This window comes from Lynx canadensis, chromosome B3 (genome assembly GCF_007474595.2).
Source record: "Lynx canadensis isolate LIC74 chromosome B3, mLynCan4.pri.v2, whole genome shotgun sequence".
In the NCBI taxonomy this organism is placed as follows: domain Eukaryota; kingdom Metazoa; phylum Chordata; class Mammalia; order Carnivora; family Felidae; genus Lynx; species Lynx canadensis.
Genome location: NC_044308.2, coordinates 124,379,892 through 124,398,094, shown reverse-complemented (window position 1 = coordinate 124,398,094; position 18,203 = coordinate 124,379,892). Strand labels below are relative to the sequence as shown.

General features: G+C 37.6%; 1 protein-coding gene across 3 annotated transcripts in view; it reads left to right on the top strand.

The window, feature by feature from the left end:
• CEP128 (centrosomal protein 128) overlaps positions 1-18,203 on the top strand; it is a 382,829-nt gene that overhangs the window by 294,607 nt on the left and 70,019 nt on the right. For all 3 annotated transcript variants that reach the window (XM_032593431.1, XM_032593430.1, XM_030319713.1), the window contains one exon: positions 12,328-12,377. In XM_032593431.1, coding sequence (XP_032449322.1) covers positions 12,328-12,377 — 50 coding nt within the window. The remainder of the gene's footprint in view (positions 1-12,327; positions 12,378-18,203) is intronic.

Genomic DNA, 18,203 nt, shown 5'->3' with positions numbered 1-18,203 from the left:
ACCGTTGTTTTGTGTCTTTCAGCGTGGAAGTCCTTTACATGTATTGTTAAATTTACACTTAGGTATTTCATTGGGGGAGAAGGGTCTTTTCAACTGGTACTATAGTTTTTAATTTTGGTCTTCACATATTCATTCTTAGTATGTTGAGATATGATCAGTTTTTATATGTTTATCTTGTATCCTGTGACCTGGCTGAACTCACTTATTGATTCCAAGAGCTGGTTTTTATTTTGAGTTTTTGTTTTTGGTGGGGTTTTTTTTTTTTGGCAAATTCTTTGAGATTTTCTATGAAGACTATCATGTCATCGGCAAATAGAGGCATTTTTGTTTCATTGTTTCTGATTTGTATACCTTTTATTTCTTTGTTGTATTGTATTGGAGAGATCTTCCAAAACCATAATAACTAAGAATTGTGAGAAAGAGCATTCTTGCCTTATTTCTGACCTTAAGGGGAAAACATTCCCTTTTTCACCATTAAGTATAATGTTAGTTGTAAGGTTTTTTTGTAGGTGCTCTTTATCAAATTGAGGAAATTCCCTTGTATTTTCTTTTCTGAATTTGTTTTTTAAAATCATGAGTATTATGAATTTCGTGGAGTAGTTTTTATATATCAATTGATATAATCATGTGATTTTCTTCTTTACCCTGTTAAGATGATAGATTATGGAGATTGATTTTTGAATATTGAGTCAACCTTGCATCCTTAGAATAAACCCAACTTAGTCATGATATATAATTCTTTTTATATGTTGTTAAATGCTATTTGCTAAAATTTTGTTACGGATATCCGCATCTGTATTTAGGAGAGAGCTGCAGGTTTTTTTCTTTATCTTTTTTTTTTTTAGCTGTATTTTTGGTACTAGGGGAATACTGGCATGATGAAATGAATTGGCAAGTATTCCCTTTTTTTTCTGTCTTCTAGAAGAGATTGTGTAAAATTGATGCTAATTCTTTTTTAAACATTTGGTAGAAATCACAGGGAATTCTTACGGGAGTTTTACAATTATAAATCCCATTTCCTTAACACTTACAGGCTAGTCAAATTATGTATTTTATATTGGGTGACTTATAGCACTTTGTACTTTTTAAAGAAGTGACTCGCCTCATCCATGTTCTCAAATTTATATATGAAGAGTTGCTTGTAGTCTTCCTTAATATCCTTTTAATAGCTACAGTATTTGTAGTGATATCCTGTTTCATTTCTAATATTGATAATTTCCCTCCACCCTCTTTTCTGTCTCAGTATCACTCTGTTGGTCAGCCTTGCTAAAGGTTTGTCAATTTTCTTGAACTATGTACGGAACCAGCTCTTTGTTTCATTAATTTTTTCTATTGTTTTTCCATTCTTAATTTCATTGATCTCTGTTATTTGTTATTTCCTTCCTTCTGCTGCTTGGGATTTATTTTGTTCTTTTTTGGGGTTCTTGAGTTATAGAATATTCATTTAAGGCCTTTTCTCTTTTCTAATGCATGCATTTAGTGCTATAGATTTTCCTGTCAACACTGATTTGGCTGTGTCCTATAATCGTTTTATTCAGTGTATGATATTTTTTTAAATCTCCCTTGAGACATTATTGTCTTTGACCCGTAGATTATTTAGTGTTGTTTAGTTTCCAAGTGTTTAAAGGTTTTCCTGATATTTATGCTTAAATAAATCTTTGATATGTGCTTCTATCTAGTCTGATGATTTTCTATCTAGTTGTACAATTGGTTGTTGAGAAAGGAATGTTGACTTCTCCAACACCAATCTTTAATTTTTCCATTTTTCTTCTCAGTTATATCAGTTTTTTCTTCACATTTTGTTTTTGCAGATTTGTCTTTTGGTATATACATATATAGGATTGCTATGTCCTCTTGGTAGATTAGCTCTTGTTATCATTATATATAATGTCCTTTGCTTTTTCTGTTAATTTTCTTTGCTCTGAAATCTACTTTGTCTCATACTGATCTATCATTCATGGTTTTTTCATTAATGTCTGCATTGTGTATCTTTTTTCATTTTTTACTTTCACCCTGCTGAATCAGTATATTTCAAGTGAGTTTTTTGGGGTATCTATGTGGCTCAGTCAGTTAAGTGTCTGACTTCAGCTGAGATCATGATCTCACGATTCGTGGGTTTGAGCCCCACCTTGGGCTGTGTGCTGAAACTCAGAGCCTGAAGCCTGCTAAGGATTCTGTATCTCCCCCTCTCTGCCTGCCTCTCTCTCTCTCTCTCTCTCTCTCTCTTTCTCTATTTCTCTCTCAAAAATAAATATTTAAAAATTTTTTAAAAAATTAAGTGAATTTCTTATAAATAGTATATAGTGGGGTCCATGGATCATATCACAGATTTTTTTTTTTAAAGAGAGAGAGAGAGACTCTTTTTTTTTGTTTTCAGTTTATTTATTTTGAGAGAGAGCACGAGAGAATATGTGCACATGAGTGGGGGAGGGACAGAGAGGAAGAGAGAGAGTATCCCATGCAGGCTCTGTGCTGACATGGGGCTCAATCCCATGAACCATGAGATCATGACTTGAGCCAAAATCAAGAGTCTGAAACTGATCTGAGTCAACCAGGCACCCTGGATCATGTCATGGGTTAATGATAGAGAGGTCATTAATCCAATCTGGCAATTTCTATTTTTTTAATTGGTATATTTAGACCATTTTCATATAATGTAATCATTGATATGTTAGAAGTTAAGTCTGCCATTTTTGTTTATTTTTTGTGTTTTTTATTTCTCTGCTTTTATTAACCCCACCTTTACTGTGGGGTTTTGTTTTGTTTTTTTTTTTTGAGCATTTTTGTTTGTTTGTTTGTTTTTAATTCCATTTTATCAGTTGTGTTTTTGAGTGCATCTCTGTGTAACTCTTTTGGTTGTTGCTGTAAGCATTACATTGTATATACACAGTTATCACAGTCTACTAGTATTGTATTTTACCAGTTTAAAGTGTAGAAAATTTCTTTCTTCATGTTCTTTTGCCCTGGCTGGCCCAGTCAGTATAGCATGAGACTCTTGATCTCAGGGTCATAAGTTCAAGCTCCCATGTTGGATGTGGAGCCTACTTAAAAAAATTAAAATGTATATGTATATGTGTGTGTGTGTGTGTATGTATACATATATATATATATATATATATAAATGTATGTACTATAAATATTTCCTCTATATGCATTTAGAACCATGTCAGATAGTATTCAAATTTTTTTGTCTTAACATCAAACATAATTTTATGTATTTTTTAATTTAATTTTTATTTACTTTTTGAGAGAGAGAACAGGGGAAGAGCAGAGAGAGAGAGAAAGAAGTCCCAAGGAGTTTCTGTACTGTCAGCAGAGCCCAATGTTGGGCTCAGACCCACGAACTGTGAGATCATGACCTGAGCAGAAATCAAGAGTCCAACGCTCAATCTACTGAATCACCTAGGTGCCACCAAACATAATTTTAAAACTCAATAGGAGAAGGAAAATCTATTGGATTTATGCATATTTTTTATTACTGTGTTCTTTCTTTCTTCCTAAACTTCTAAGATTCTTTCTTTTTTAATCATTTCTTCTCTTTTCTTAGAGAACTTTCCACAACCAATGTTTTAGTGTTGGTCTGCTGACAACAGATAATTTTAATTTCTGTTTCACCAGCATTTTAATTGTTTTCCCCCTATAACCAATTTATTGTTTCTCTCTCACTGCTTTCAAGATTTGTTCTTCATATTTGTTTTTCATAACTTTGTCTGTAATGTATTTAGCATAGATGTAGGGCAGACCCAGGAGTCTGAAATGCCTAGGAATCTGAGTGTGGTTTAGTAGTAGGTGCATCAAGACACCAGCACAAACTTTTCTATCTTCCATAAATCGATTATTGAAGAACAAGTCAAATACCTAGGATTTCTATGGGCCCAAAAAATACGTACTCACTTATAAGCATAGAATCAGAATAGGGCCTAAAATAAACTGCCTTCCTACCTATGGAATTTAAATAAAAACCAAACTTTCTATTAGGTGGACACACTTTAGAGATAGTGTATGTAAAAAGAAGTATGATTTTATGCCTAGGTTTGAGCATATGAAATTTATTGTTGAAGTGGCGTTTACAGTAGATTATAAACTTCTCTTGCTCATCTTATTCATTGTCACATTAATTCCATTGACCAAGACAGCCCTGAAACCAATTTAGAACAGTGACTTTTGGATTAATGTGTATGTTTTTACTTTCTCTGCTTGTGTTGCTAATAAAAAATGATAAGAATCTTATTTGTTGGCTGAGTCAGAATTTTTTGTTCTGTATCGTGGTGGTTCTCCAAGCCAGGGCCAAGACTGAGATGGAATGGGGTAGATTGTTGTGTTGTTTTCTGTAGGGTAGCAGTTTTGTGGAGAAGAGGTTTTAAAATCTCTAAAGTTGTCAAGATGGAAAGTTTTACCAGCAATGAATTGGCATCAAATAAAACATGAGTACCTGTATTTGGATGTTTTACCACATACCCAAGACAGACAGTGGATTGTAAACCTTTCATTTATTGGACTATTTGGGCTCCATCTGTAGACCAGTATGTTGTTTCAGCGTCTGAGACAAACCACAGAGGCTAGCCATACTTTTTGAATGTTGTTCTTCATTTTAATCTGTGTGTTTTCTGTGGTCAGTCCTGATGAGAAAACTCTTAACTCATTGTGGTATATCCAGATATGTACCAGTGGGTGGCAGTAGATATGGCAGAGTTCTCAGTAATGTAGCTACCAATCATAGATGGAGTCTAAAAGCAGTACACTTGAAGGCTTTCTTTTTTTTTTTTTTTTTGCTTATTTGTTTTAACATGCATCTGATTATATTTTCACACATATTCCTGATTTTAACAGGCATACTGAAGGGTAATTTTTAAAATAATAACAGCTAACATATAATTCTTACTAAGTGTTTTACATATATTAATTTAAAAACAACACATTTGATTATTTTTGAGATATTTTGGTTAATGTAAAGTTATATTATTATCCATTTATCCCATTTACATATATTAGTGTGATAGAATAGAAAAACATTTGCTGATAAATATTATATCATTAAGTGGAGGAACTATTCAGCTGTCAGCCATTCATTTAAACAGATCTGTTGTTGTTTTCTTTTGTGAGATATTCTGTATGTTGTGTGTTGAGCACATCTTGCCAAAAACAACTGCCTTTTCCAATGTTTTAAGTATTTGCTTTCCATCAAAGCCACATCTTGTAATGTCATCTCCCAGGGTTGAGGAATTTCATTTTGGACAGCAATTAACTATAGGTCTTCTCACAAATTGTTGTTACACAATTTGGTTTCACAAAGTTTCCTTTAAGTTTGGGAAAGCATTGGAAAATGTGTAAGCATTTATGACAGAGTTTGGAATAGTATGTCCAATACTATTGTCCAATACATCTTGAAAGGCAAAGGATACCAGTCTCTTGTGTGCAGGAAAAAGTATTGGACCCTGGTCCAGTTTAGAAGCTCTGGGCTCAGGTTCATGCATTTCTGTTCACTAGCTGTGTGACATTGACAGAGACTTTTGCTCTTTGGGAACTCAGTCCTCATCTATAAAATGCGAGGAGATTGGATTAGATCAGTGGTTTTCAATCAGCATAATTTGGAGCTTTATAATAGCTCCACCATGGCATCACAGGCATTGATCCCAAGATAGAAATGAAGTCCCAATAGGCTGGCCCCTAGGTCCTCCCTTCTGCTTTCACCTGAGAAGCTTCCTTCAGCTTTTAAATTACTGACTTTATTTATAATATACACTGGAAAGTGTATGTGATTTCATTTGTAAGACAGAATTCTACTTGTTTCATTTTTTTAATGTTTTTTAAACTTTGTGTTTTTTTTTTAACGTTTATTTTTGAGAGAGAGAGACAGAGACAGAGCATGAGTGGGACAGGGACAGAGAGAGAGGGAGACACGGAATCCAAAGCAGGCTCCAGGCTCTGAGCTGTCAGCACACAACCCAACACAGGGCTTAAACCCACAAATCGTGAGATTGTGACCTGAGCTGAAGTCGGACGCTTAACCGACTGAACCACCCAGGTGCACCTCTACTTGTTTTTAAAAAAAAGGATGAAAATCCTGGGATTAGGTTATTTCAATGGTCCTTTCTGTCCCTAAAGTATTAATGATTCCAATAACTAGGGAGCCAAAAAAGAAACAGAGAAATTGGGCATTGACTTTAGCCCGTTGCTAGCATCTTGAGTATCCAGTATACAACTGTGGGAGGCTAGGTCCATCATTTATGACCTCTGAAGGGTTGTTGTGTGCTCTTTTATTTGATTAATTTTATTATACCACAACTGCCACCCACAAAGATGAATGACATAGATTTTCTTTTTAAAGAGCTTACGTTCATTGAGAATTTACATTATCTATTGTTTTAGGCAAATGTCAGGACACAGAGTAATCCTGAAGAGGAGCATTGGTTACTAAGTGAGATATAGAACCCAGAAGCTAAATGCTTTTCTCTGCTATCATTAATTCGCCATACTCTGCTGCCAGTGCTACTCTGTCCACTGCTGCTGTTATAAATGTTGCTGTATCTGAAGCCCTGTTTCTACAACTTTTTCTGTATTACCAGCTGAGTGGGGTTATAATATGGACGAGATATTTTACAGTAAAGATGAAAGGGAAAATCTACTCCTTTCTAAACTTAATCTCCAATCTTTCTATGAAGGGTCAAGTTGCTAGATAGATTTGTTGCTCAGGTACAGCTGGACATGATCCTCCTTTTAAAAGCAAATAAACAAGCAAACAACCTATCTGCTCCCTTGGCTACTAGGAACCAGAATCAATATAAAAATGTGTCAAACCTTCTTAAACAGCCAGACCACTAGTTGCAAAAACTGAAGGAAGTAGTACAAGACTGTCTTAGCCAAAAACATGGTCATGATATATTACCCTGAATGTGCCAGAGAAATGCAAAGTGAAACAAAACAACACAACACACCCAGATTCTCCACTTCTCATCCACTGATGTCCTGCTTTTTTAAATGGGATTCCCTCCCACATGACCATATGTCATAATGAGTTAGTATCAGCTCATTTAAAGAGTTGGAGCCAGTCCAAGGAAAACACACAGGACTGCTCTGCCCTTTTCACCAAAAAAAAAATCTTTCATTAACTAATGTTGATGGAAGCACATTTAGCCACAGCAATTTGCATCGCAGTTGAATTGCTGTTTGTATTGAACAGCAGACCAGAGAATAATAAAGCAACACATGAACATGCCAGTGAGCAAGGGAGCAGAGCATGCTCTGATCATTCGTTCTAAAGCTGGTAAGAGCAAACAACAGCAAGATTGCTTGTTCTAACGAGGGGTGCACTAGTCACACTCTGTTGTCACAGCCTTATGTCACGTCAGCCGTCCAGAGGTCTCACCTACATTGTCTCATCTTGTGGTTGCCGCAGAGTAGTTGCTTCTCAGCAGGGCCCACTGGCCATATTTTCTCGTCACAGGTTAATAACCCCGTTCATCATCCCAAAGGCATGTACTTGAACAAAGGAACTAACAAGTGAGCAATTGCACAGAGCAGTGATGTTGGTGGAGAAGACAATTTGGGGGATCCAAGTTAAATAGCAACCGTAGAGAGGCAGTAGTTAGGGAGGATATGGATATGAATACAGTAGTTAAGGAGGATATGGATATGAAGACAGCAGAGCCCTGATTGTTGACATCAGAGAACTCCTAAAGGAAATCAGAGGAGTAGGAACATGTGCAATTTTTAAAATAACAGTATGAAGAAAGGTACAATTAAGCACTGAGTGGTACAAATGAGAGCACGATATGATATATACAGCAAGAAGATTAGAGAGCAAAGTGCTAGCTGTGGCTTTAGCACTAACTAGGTAATCTTGGGCAAATCATTTGCCTTCTCTGTATTTATTGTAGGATGAAATGCTTCCCTGTATAACAGAACATTCTTGCCAATTTCGAGTTCTCCAAGTTTCTGAATAAAGATAAAAAAGTTCAGTACAGCCATACAACGAGAGACTTTTAAAACTGATGGCAATCCAACTAAACCTAATTTAAGTATAAGTAAAATGAAGGAAAGGAAGGGAGGGAGGGAAGAGAAAGATGGAAGAAAGGACGGAAGGAAGGAAAGAAGAAAGGAAAAAGAAGGGAAACAGAGAGTTGGAGGGAGAGAGAGCTAGAAGTTCGGGAGTTTTGTGGGCTTCAGGCAAGGGTGGATCTGGTCTTCAGCCAACTCTTTGTCTCTTGGCTCTATTTTCTTCTTTACCAGCTTTGCTGTTTTACAGGTTCCTTTAAGCATAGTACAAAGTACAGCCTTGGAAGCACCAGGCTAATATAAACTTGTGGCTTCAGGAGAGAAACTCTACTCATTTTTGCCTGTCCTGGGCAGGGTTTGTTCCCTTTGTTGTTAGTGGTCCATCCTGGGGCCACTTTGGGCTTGAGTTGACACCTAGCTGGAGGGGGCACATATACAGGAGGACGCTGTGGCGAGACATGCTGTTAGCAAGTTAGGTAACAAGTGTTGGTGCCTCGCTGGTTCCCACAGGTATCTGTGTGTCTAGGCTGGGGGCAGGGGAGAGGGAATTGGTACCCCCTAGCTCTTTTATTCTTAGAGAAGTACCCTAACGATCCCTGCCTGTCCAGTATATACTCTGAGATTTTTCATTTCATACTCAGGCATTTTTCAAACTATTGCTTTTATGCTATATCTTTGCAAGGCTCTTTGTTTTACTGTCTCTTTAAGGGTGGAGACTCAGTTTCCTCTCACCCTCCAGGCTCTCCCAGAGTCCAGCCTGGTTATTTTTCAGGTTCCAGGTATTAAGTGCCACTGACCGTACCACTGACTGAACTCCCAAAATTGTGCCCCTCTAGTTTGCAAAGTCAAATGTTACAGGAATTCCTCTTCCCTGTGCAGGTTCCCCAGGCCTGGGCGCCTGGTCTGAGGGTCTGTTTCTTTCCCCTCTCTGTGCACACTGTGTCCCTGCCTCCTGAGCATAGTCTGAGGACCTGTTTAGCTCCCAGTCTATCTCTGCCCTTCCTACCCTCTTCCATGTGGCCTCTTCTCTATGTTTAGCTGTGAAGCGTCCATTCTGTCAGTCTTTGAATCATTTCCTGGATTATTTACACTGATGTGGGTATTACCTAGTTGTTTCCATAGGATGAGGTGAGCTTAGGGTTCTCCTACTCTGCCATCATTCCCCAAAGCCCAGGAGTTCTATATTTTTATTTAAAAATTTTTTTTTAATTTATTAATTTTGAGAGAGGGAGAAAGTACGAGTGGGGGAGGAGCAGAGAGAGAGGGGGAGAAAGAGAATCCCAAGGAGGTGCAACACCATCAGAACAGAGCCCAGTGCAGGGCTTGAACTTACAAACCATGGGATCATGACCTGAGCCGAACTCAGACGCTTAACCAACTGAGCCAGGCAGGCACCTCTAGGAGTTCTATTTAATTTAATTTAATTTAATTTAATTTAATTTAATTTAATTTAATTTTATTTTATTTTATTTTATTTGTTTATTTGAGTTTGTTTGTTTGTTTGTTTGTTTATTTATTTATTTATTTATTTAGAGAAAGAACCAGCGGGGGGAGGGTGGGAGGGAGGGGGGAACAGAGGAACCAAAGCAGGCTCTGTGCTGACAGCAGAGAAGCCTGCTGTGGGGCTCAAACTCGAACTGTGAGATTATGACCTGAGCCGAAGTTGGATGTTTAACCAACTGAACTACCCAGGCACCCCAGGAGTTCTATATTTTAAATGCCAATTGTAGTAATCTCTGTAGTCGTTTTTGTTCAATTGTCCAAAATCAAGGGTTGCAATGGGATTAGCTTTGCTGGAAAGCAACTTGATCTCTATGCATTTGGAGAAAATAGAGAACATAATTTTGAAGTTGCAATAATACTATGAAGTTCTGAGGGTGATGGAGCTTCTTTGCATTTATAATTTTATCAAATCTGTGAGTTGAGCTTGACTCTATAGGAGATCCAATACCCATTAATTATCCAGTAAGTTTTAGCTGTTTGGTGTTTGCTGTACCAAGCTGACTCTGGTGGAATGAGATCAGTTTTCTTTGATTGGTTGATGAACCCTACTGTCCACCACTCCAGGTCCAATGTCCCATTTAACAGTGTAATTCACTACAAGGGGCCTAACTTAGAGAAGCTTCTAATCTTGTATGTAGAAACTATCCTTCCTGCTCCTTGTCTTCCTGGGATTATCAGTGAAGGTGCTCCATCCTTTCCCCTAGCCAAACAGTAGTCAAGAGATGTGAGTGAGTCTCATTAGCTCCTCTCTTCATGGAATTTGAGTGGAGTGATGGAGTGACACCAAGATTAGAGACACCCAGGATAAAATGCCCATTCATGCTACTTACATCCCTACCCTTCAAGACCAGTTGTTATTCTCTGCAGAGTCAAGATCCTTTCTCCCAGGTATCTATTAATTACTCTTACATACTTCTGATAAATCTGAAAGCTTCCTGTACAGTTAACAACTGGTTGCTGTAAGTTAGCAAGTGCTGGGTACCAAACCATCCCCCAATTCCATTCTTTAGGTCTGGATTCTGTGAATTGGACTTGGCCCTGGACTCAGCTGGGCAGTTTGTCTGGTCTCCACTGGGATCCCCTTCTGAGTCCTCTGTGGTCATCTTCAGGCCAGATGAACAGCTATGCTTCTGGGCATTTGCTAGCTGCCAGTTAAGGCAACCTGCAGGGCATCTTAGGTGGGAAGAGTCCTGGGCTCTTGTCATCTAGCAGGCTGTCCTGGGCTTGTTCGTAGAGTTCCAAGTAGAAAAATGAAAATCTGCAAGGCCTCTTGAACTGTCAGTACAGATTGGCACAGAGATGCTTCTGCTGTATTCTCCTTAGCAAATCAAGTCAGGAAGCCAGCCCAGATGTGAGATGTAGAAAGTAGATGAACGTGACCTCTTGATGGTAGTAGCTGCATTGTCACAATGCGAATGAGTAAGGATTCAGAATGAGGAATTTTCAAAGGCACTTAAACCATCTACCACACTCAAAGTTGGTTTCTGTATTGTTAAAGAACCTGATAAGCCTACCAAAAACCCCCTTAAAAGTACAGCCTAATGCATGGACTTTCTCCTCTCGCTTTTTTGATGTAACTCTGATTATGGAAGGTTTAGGAGCCAAAGTTAACTCTTCTGTGGGATTCAGAGCAAAAATTACCTGTTACCCTGAATCCCAGTGCATTGTGTCTTGAGGGGATTGTTTGCAATTCCTCTGTAGCTGAATTAGCCATCCAGTCTCATCATCAGTTATATCATCTACCAGGTTTCCTGAAGGTTCAGCCTGTTCAGCTATGACCTATACCAGTATGACTTGGCTACTTACTATAGTATTGCTTCCTGCTGTATGTAGTATAGCACTTGCTAAAAAACATTTGCATTTGCCTTTCTGGGATATATATTGAATTTCTGTAAGTTATAGTTTCCTTTTGTGCAGCATAGCCTCTTGGTGAGCAATATCAATCATAGAGCAAGGCACATGCTAATATTAATGTGCACTGCTGTAGGTGTTTCTTGCCTGTTTTCATCCAACTTCTGACTCAACCCAGCCCTCTTTAGGTTTGTGAGATCTAATAAGATCATAGCACAGGGTGGTAAAGCTGCAGGCAGAAAATTCTGCTTGCCAAATATATTTTCCTTTATAGCAAGTTTGTAAATTAATGTGGGGCACTGAGATACCATAGCTGTATACATGCATTTAGACAGAACTCTCTTCAGTTGACTACCCTCCCTTCCAGCCACTAATTTCTCTGAGATGATGCCAAGCTCTTGGTCAGATGTAGCTTCAATGCTTCCCACCTTCTCAGCGTGAGATGATAATTAATATGACTTTACAGCTAAGGTGGTGTTCTGCTTCCATTAATAACACCCATTATTCTAAGATGTTTTAATTTGGTTATAAAAATTGAATCTGGAGGTGGAACTTGGCTTGGAAGCTTATTTTAAGAGCAAATAGTTTGTTTCTTATTTTTCATTTAAAAAAAAGTTGTGTTTTTTTTTTCTAAAGAAAATGTTGTATTACTTTGGAGTTATATAAGCACTGGGCCAAATTCCTAAAATATTGATATGAGTTTGGGTTTGTAATTTAGTCAGTTTTATTCTCTGGTATCTCCATCAGAGTCAAGACCTCCCAGGGCTTCTCATCTAGCTTAGGATTGGTAGAGTCCAGAGCTCTGCCCCATCCTATCAGTTGGGATCAGAGGGCATTTCTTTTACATTCCTTTTCACACTTAAACACAAAATTCTCTTTCCAGGCAACAGTTTATACAAGCTATTGACTGAATTGGGTTTGATAGTAAGAGGCAGCTCATTTTCACATTATCCTGATGGGTATTTTACTTTCTTACAGATCTCCTGGAGGAGACCCACAGAAAAGATGAAGAAATGGAATCTCTGCAGGTAAAGTAAATTCTCCCATAGGTCAGGTATCTTTGGGATAAAAACATTTGTTTTACTCTGTTAGGCTTTATTGTTATCACATTCAGACCACAATGCCAAATGGAGTGAAAAATAAGTCTGAATTTTAAAGCCTAAGTTGGAATTTGCTTCCTTTTAGAAGTGTTTGAGAACATTTATAATCTCCTGAAACAGGAAGCCAACTCAGCCCCTGTGCTACTCTTGAAAGGAACCTTTATTTCTTGGTAGAGCTTAATGGGAGGTGCAGCATTAAGAAATGAAAGCAACATCTTTGCAAAGTCACTTCCCCCAGAACAGGGCTGATAAACGAGGATGAATTCAGGGAAGGCACATTCCAAGTGAAAGTCAGGACTGTTCTGACTCCATGAATGTCATCTACCAATGACCAACCGAGAATATTAACACATGTATGGAGCTTAAGGTTTACCTTTTATGCCTCTTAATTCACTATGGATTTATACACAGTTCTCGGGCTGGAAAACTGTGTTTGAAAGATTACTCCAGAATTTTAATTGGCAGTTCCATGGCATGAGCAATTGATGTTAACTTGGCATCTGACAGTAGTAGTTGTCTCTTCCTTTTACATTGGGCTCACTTGCAAATGGATAATTCAAGAGTCTGTCTTTATTAGGGGAAACATAATCAGTTATATTCACATGACAGAACCAATTCACTTAATGTCGCATTGGGGATTAAAAACAGTAAATAGTTGGGACATTTAGAGTTCTTCCTGGGCCTGGAAGCTGTAAGGTGGGACTGAAGAGTGATTTAATGAGCTAGCTTGAATGCTTAGGGGTAAAGATGTTTGCTTCTGGCAAATGAAGGATGGATCAAATGAAGCCCAAAGAGCAAGGGGAATGTTCTGTAATTGGGGATTCTTCTAATTAATGGTGTATTTGTTAAAAGAAAATTATATTAATCTAAAAATGATGAAGAAGAGTGTAGTTCTATATACTTAAAAAAAGTGGCATGTGTTGGCCACAATTCTGTACAGATTAAATTCTTTTAACATCTTGAGCTATAGTCAGGTTGAAAAGAAACAGCCCTGGTTGGTCCTGTCTGGGGCTAGGAAAAATCTCAAGTGTATACTCATCTTGTCTATCTCTGAGAAATTAATATCAGAGTTATGAAAAGCAAAGCTTCTATGTATACTAAATATATATATTGAGAAGGTAATAAAGTCTTTTTAAGGCTCTGTGGTTATACATTGTATTTGCCCACAATAGCACATAGAAACCTATTTATTGAGTACATAGTACATACATGGCCTTTTGAAATGACAGCACAAACCTTTTTAAGTTTATGTCTCTCACAATACAAATGCTGGAACTGGTAATCCTGTTAAATTTAATAGCCTAAGTTTCTGCTCAAATATTTATGAAGAACTGGTAGCATTTTCTACCAAAATGTCCAGCAAGTGCAGTAGAATGCACCAGCCAACTAACAATGGACATGTATAGATGTAGAGTATCCAGTATGATGTCCAGCAGCAGGAAAGTTCAATGTTGGCACTTTGTAGTGGTAATTAGTGCCCGATAGTAACACTCCATTAAGAACAAAGAAACTGACACCTCTGAGAATGTACAAGAGTACAGAGACACATCTCCGAAAACCTTTCATTTTAACACGAGGAAAATTCAGCAAAAAGACCTGTATTCCTAAGTTTCTGTATTCAAATAGAAATACCACAGGTGATACTTTTGAGAAGACAAAGTATTTAGGCTGAAGTCCTACAATCACACAGAACTTTGGGGAGTCAAAGGCAAAATAGTTTCAAAAACAAAAACAACAATAGCAAAGGATTAGAAATTGACAGCTTTGAATTTTAATAGTGGTTCTGCTTCTGGGCAACTTTGAGTAACTCAATTAACTTTGCTGTGCCTATTTTCTCATCTATAATATAAAATCATAAAACTGTCTTCCAGAAGTATTTAGTGTGGATTAGATTATCCTAGAAGAGAGAGATAAATATTTAATTCCAATTTGCAATGTTAACAAATCCCCATGTATCCAAATTGGAGTCAGTTTTATTTACTCATTATCATCATATAATTATGTATAACAGACATTCTGTATTTAATGTTATCCTCCTTAAGGATAGAGGGGTGTTTATCTCTATACCCTTTCCAGTTTTCTCCAAGTAAAAGATGTGTCATATATTCATTGAACAAATGCTTGTTGAGCACCAGTTCTGTGTAACACTGTACTGAGTGCTAGGGATACAAAGGCAAGCTGCTTCTACTGGATGCATTCCTGCCCTGGGAAAGTATCTGTTATATAATAATAAATGGTGTATGATAAAATAATTAAAAATGATATGAGAGGGGATATGAGTCACTGTGGGAACATATAATAAGAACACATGTCTTTGGTAGAGATAGGATAGGTTGGGTGGACGTGTAGAGGGTTGAAGGTGGGTAGGGTGAGTAGCAAACCAAGTAGGTTTCCCAAAGGAAGCCAATATTTAAATGCTTTGGCAAGTTTGGAGGGAAGATTGGAAGAGTTTTAGGCAATGTGAAGGAAGTAAAAGAACATCAATTTCATGTTTGAGGAAGTAAAAGAAGTTTGGTATGGTAGAATGTAGCATTGAGAGAGAAAAAGCAAAACTGTAGTTGATAAGGTAAGCAGAGGTCTAAAGAACCTCATAAAGGAGTTATAATTTTACCTTTGGAATATGGGAAACCAGTTAAAAATTTGAAGCAAAACAACAACATGATCAAGTCTGAATTTTTAATAGGTAACTAACTGGTTGTAAAGTCCAAAATAATTGGGAATATTCAAGATTGAAACCAGAGGGACCAGTTAAGCAGACATTTCTGGGAATCTTGACAACAGAGGATAGTGACCTGGATTGGGTGGTAACAGAGAGCATGAAGAGGAGTGGGTGGTTTCCTAGTATATTGTAAGATCTAAAACTCCATGGAACTTTGAGATTGGTTGCCAGGAAATAAAATGGAAGGGTTAAGAATGACTCCAAGGTTTCTTGACTGGGCAACTTTGCGGATGGTTGTGCTAGTCAGTGAGAGAAGCGGAAGTTGATTAGTTCACTTTTTGATATTTTCACTTTGGGGGCCTTGAAACATCCAAGTGGCAGTGTCAAAAGGAGGGTTCATACCTGAGGCTAGAGCTCAGAAGGCGAAAATTGAACATGCAGAGTTTGTTGTTGTCAGACTGGTCTCCATATCATGTAGATGGTACTCATATTCCTAGGAGTGGGGCACCTAGCTGACTCAGTCGGTGGAGTATGCAACCTTGATCTCAGGGTCATGAGTTCGAGCCCCACATTAGGCATAGAGCTTACTTAAAAAAAAAGTCATAGGAGCAATGAAAACTCCCCAGGGGAAGTATGTAGATTAAAGAGATGAAAATTTAGGCCAGAGCCATAGGGAACACTAACTCTTAAATTTCAAGCTAAGGATGAAAATCCTGCAAAGCAGTCTAAGACATAGAGAAAATAATCCCAGAAGAGCATAGTATCATGAAGCATGACAAATAATATTTCAAGGGCGAAATAGTCAATAAAACTGGGTAAATATTTGTTAAATTCTTGAATCTACGTGGATAAGGGGCTTAGATTTTAAAGTTAAAATTTACCATACAATAAGTGGTAATTTCCTTTCAAACCTGTGGAGCCACTCTCCTCTTTCACATTCCCAAATATCTACTATTTAGCACAGCGCCTCACCATAGTAGGTACTCAGTGAATTTTTGTTACTTAGTAAGCAAATGAATTCCACATTGCTGGACTCGTATTTAGCACCAATTTGTGGTCTCAGTAAGTTCTACCCATTAAAAAACAATAACCATCCCTGTCCTAGAGTTCATTTTCTGTTAAAAAAAATTTTTTTTTTGGGTAGGGGTGCTCCTAAGTTCTAGCATTCCTGTGTATACACACACACACACACACACACACACACACACACACACTTGATTTCACTCTCCCTCCTTTTCTCTATCTTGCTCTGTTTCCCCTCCCTCTTTGAATGTAGTATTGAACCAAAAGGTCAGTAAGTGAGTAATTTGGCACAAGTAGCAAGAAACAGTGGGCAAAGAAAAGGAAAAAATGGCGAGGGAGGCAGGCAGCAGAGAGAAGAGTGTTTTCAATCTTAAGAAGAATCACAAACAATGGAGACAAACATATTTAACAGTGATTTCTAAAATACAGCTGGTAATTACCAGAATTCTTCACTGGAGCTTAATATTGTCTGGCTAGGTTTTGTGTGTGTGTGTGTGTGTGTGTGTGTGTGTGTGTGTGTGGGGGGCATTCATTTGCAGTTACATTGTTTGCTGCTCTTCTTAAAAACAAAGTATTGTCTTTGACCATAAATGTGTGGTATGGTATCAGAGTCCTATTTGCATATGGGTTTTAGGTATATTGAAACAAGCAAATCCTTTATTTAATCCTCTCTGAGATCAGCTGAAATGTTTTAAATAGACACAAAAGGCAATCCGTTTCCCTCAATTTAGGTGAAAAATATTCAGTGACTGCCACCTTACTTGTGATGACTGGTAATGAATGGTAGGTGCTGCTATTGTTTTTTGTTTTCGTTTTTGTCAACTACCAACCTACCTGACTCACCTTTCATCACTTTCTTGCTTTGTGAACCCCAGAGCGCAAATCACACCAAAGGAGTACCGTACTTGGTTACAAAAAGCTTCAAAATGCTACCTAGGACAGACAGTCACTAAACAGAGTATCTGGAAAACGCATATGCCTGCCTCATATGCTAACTCATTTTATGTCAAATAAGATAAAACCGGATGATTGTCCACATGATTTTTCCTATTCACTTTCCTCTTTTACTAAGCCATCTTCACTTCACTTTGAGGCAATATCCATGTCTATAAATTGGGGACAGTAATAATACTGACTTAAAAGGACCTTAGAGAGGATTAATTGGGATAAGAAATGCATAAACCTTGGTGCCTGCAGGTCTTCTATAAATATTAATTCCACACACTGACTACTTGTTTGTACCTACTGTGCACCAGACATGGTGCTGCATAATGGAATAAAGTAACAAATGTCCCTTTGCCTTCCCAGAGCCACCCTCTCCCTCTCTCTGACTCTACTCACTCCCTCCATGGGCAATCATGATTTTAAATGAAGATTTTAGTCAGATTATGCTAAAGAGAGTGTTGTGTCTTTGGATAGCTACTAAATATAATGAAACAGTGAAAAAAGTCACCATGTGGCGATAATGAAATTGATTATATGGGCCAAATATGAACATCAATCATTTTTTTAAGAGGAAAAAGGAAGGAAACTTTCTAGTTGTAGGATCTATAAATGTCACAAATATTTCTAGACACAGTTTCTTTAGTATCAGTATTTTCATTAGAAATGAGCTGAATCCTTCATTTAATTAAAAGCATTGGGTTTGTGGGGTTTTTTTTGCAGTAATATATTTTTTTCTGAGACATTCCAGAAGCTACAGATGCCCTTGAAGGATATTAAGTGGCATTACTGTGACATGCTGTTTTTCAGATGACCCATAATTATACTTAATTTCTTTCCCAGGTAGCTTTTAAAAATAGCTGGAACCTGCCATTTGAAGGATTTGATCTATATTTTTAGAAACTTTGGGGGAGTGGAGGGGCAGGTGTTTGATTTTGTTTTTGTCACTCCAGTAGTGCTCAGAGAAAGCATTTGAAATGAGTGGAAGGAGAAGATAATCTTTTCCTCAGCCATTACTTCATTTCAGCTACTTATGGAATAGCCTATGACAACATGGTGTTTGAGGAAAAAATAGAATTGAATTTCTTAGTTCTTTTGGAACAAGTCTAATAAATATTAATATAGGGGAA